Raw genomic sequence first — 2,500 nt, forward strand, 5'->3', positions numbered from 1 at the left:
TGTGTTTCTTAAAACTCAGTTTAGAATCGAGTGTCACACCCAGATATTTGAAATCTTCAACATTTTTTATCACTTGCCCCTTCACAGAGACACATGGATGGATACAGCATTTACCTTGTTTACTAAAATACATAGACACAGTTTTATCAGTATTCAAAGTGAGGCGTGATAGTTCGAGCCACTCTGCCACTCTATCCATTGTTTCAGTCAGTTTGGCAGCAACCTCGGCAGAATTTCTCCCATGTGCAAGAAGAACAGTGTCGTCAGCATAATGATGTCCACTCTGGCAGGGAGGTCATTTATGTGAATTGAAAACAGGAGAGGGCCGAGAATCGAACCTTGGGGCACCCCTATACTGTAGGCCTCCGGAGGCGAAATTTTGTTTTTAACTCTGGCACATTGGGAGCGATCATACAGATAAGATTATAGCCAAGTGAGGGTTCCAACTGAGAGTTTGTAGTTGGATAGTTTATCCAACTACAACTGGACACACACGCATACACACACACACACACACACATTCACACACATGCACATATACACACACACATACACCTAAACCTAAACCTAACCGTAGCAATAAAATGTAAACTTAACCCTAAACATAACCTTTGACCCCTCTACTCTCTAAACTCTAACCTTAACCGTAACCCTACGCCTAACCCTTTAACCCCAGAAAACCTCTACACCTAAACCTAACCCTAAACCTAACCCGTCACATAATATTTGACCCTTAACCCTAACCACAATTGTAACCCAAACCCTAAATCCTAACCTTTGACCATAAAATGAACCCTAACCCAACGGGGCCCATCAAAATGGCTCCACAAGGAAATTTTTTTCTTGTTTCACTGTCCTTGTTGGGACATCTGGGCCCATAAGGGTAGTTTAGCAAGCACACACACACACACACACACACAATTTTGTTCTTCTGACTTGGTTTTGCGGTTCAGAGACCCTAAATCAAAGACACCTGGCTGCAGAGAGCTGCCAGAGATAGATAGCTACCGTACTTGGATGGAGCTTAATCAACTAGTTTGTATTCATATGAATCCCCTCATTCACACCCAGCATGTGATACTCACACAATCCTCAGATACTCTCTCTCTCCACATGTCTCTTTTTCTATTCTATTTCAACCTATCCACAGAACCGTTTGAATAGGACTCTTCTGCTTAGAAGAGATTATAGAACAAGACAGACAAAAGATTAAGACAAATCTACCATCTGATACGCCTATTCAATTTTCTCTTTTCTCCAAGATATGTTCTAAGTGGCTGGATAGCAAATCATAGGTAATCTTCCCTCACCTCTACCTCGTTCCCTGCCCCCCCCCCCCCTCCACCTCCTCTCTCTCTCTCTCTCTCTCTCTCTCTCTCTCTCTCTCATTTTCTCTCTCTCTCTCATTTTCTCTCTCTCTCTCTCATATTCTCTCTCTCTCTCTCATATTCTGTCTCTCTCTCTCTCTCTCTCTCTCTCAGTCGTTCCTGTCCCTGGTGAACCTGCTGTCGTCCCCCCAGGCCGTCTGGGAGCTCCTGTGCCAGCAGCCTCTCCCCAACAAGCCTGACTACACACTCAGGGAGATGCCCACCTCCATACCTGTACGTACACGCGCACACACACACACACACACACACACACACACACACACACACACACACCTACACACACACACACACACACCTACACACACATACTCACATGCACACACACCTACACACACACACACACACAAACACACACACACACACAACGGACAACGTGTAGTGTTATACACCGGGGCCGCAGTTCACAGTCCCGCCATAGGGAGGCACACTAACACTTCCCTGAGTAGAAACGGCCGAATTAGCGCCGTCCTTCACGAAGGCCCTCTGCTCCGCAACACCGATCCCATCAATAACCGCGGCAGGGCCAGTAGATGAGATCGCCCTCCCACCCGTTGACGTAGCTCTACCCCCCGCCCCCCGACCCCCCCCCCCCCACCCCCCCACAGGACCTCCTGGATCGACTGATCGCCGTCGACTCCGACGCAAAGATCCACTCGTTATTCAACCACGAGCAGTCGCACACGTTTGGCCTGAGGTGAGATCAATCCTGTTCTCTCTCTCTCCCTCTCTCTCTCTCTCTCTCTCTCTCTCTCTCTCTCTCTCTCTCTCTCTCTCTCTCTCTGTGCTACCGCATTCATTGTGTGGTCTACTATGTGATCATCATGCCAGGTCTCATGAACACTCGTTCGCACCGCAGATCAATACCAGATTGACTGAGCTCTTTGTGCTTTGATTACTGCACATTAATGATCTGATGATGGAATGATTCTTCTGAAGGAGGGAGGGAGGGAGGGAGAGAGAGAGAGAGATGAGGAGAGAGTGAGGGAGGGAGGAGGAGAGAGAGATGGAGGGAGAGGGATGAGAGAAAGAGAGAGAGATGAGGACAGAGAGAGTGGAGGAGAAAGAGAGGAGAAAGAGAGACGAGAAGGACAGAGGGAGAGAGAGAGAAAGGA

At 47.8% G+C, this 2,500-nt stretch overlaps 1 protein-coding gene across 1 annotated transcript in view; it reads left to right on the forward strand.

Moving 5' to 3' along the window:
• The window catches only part of tbc1d32 (TBC1 domain family, member 32), a gene marked incomplete at both ends in the record, with an annotated part of 49,909 nt that overhangs the window by 18,678 nt on the left and 28,731 nt on the right, over positions 1–2,500 (forward strand). The window contains 2 exons of the mRNA XM_084453971.1: positions 1,482–1,601; positions 1,994–2,082. Of these exons, the coding sequence (XP_084310097.1) occupies positions 1,482–1,601; positions 1,994–2,082 (209 nt within the window). The remainder of the gene's footprint in view (positions 1–1,481; positions 1,602–1,993; positions 2,083–2,500) is intronic.

The sequence above is a fragment of the Borostomias antarcticus genome, assembly GCF_949987555.1.
Source record: "Borostomias antarcticus genome assembly, chromosome: 19".
In the NCBI taxonomy this organism is placed as follows: domain Eukaryota; kingdom Metazoa; phylum Chordata; class Actinopteri; order Stomiiformes; family Stomiidae; genus Borostomias; species Borostomias antarcticus.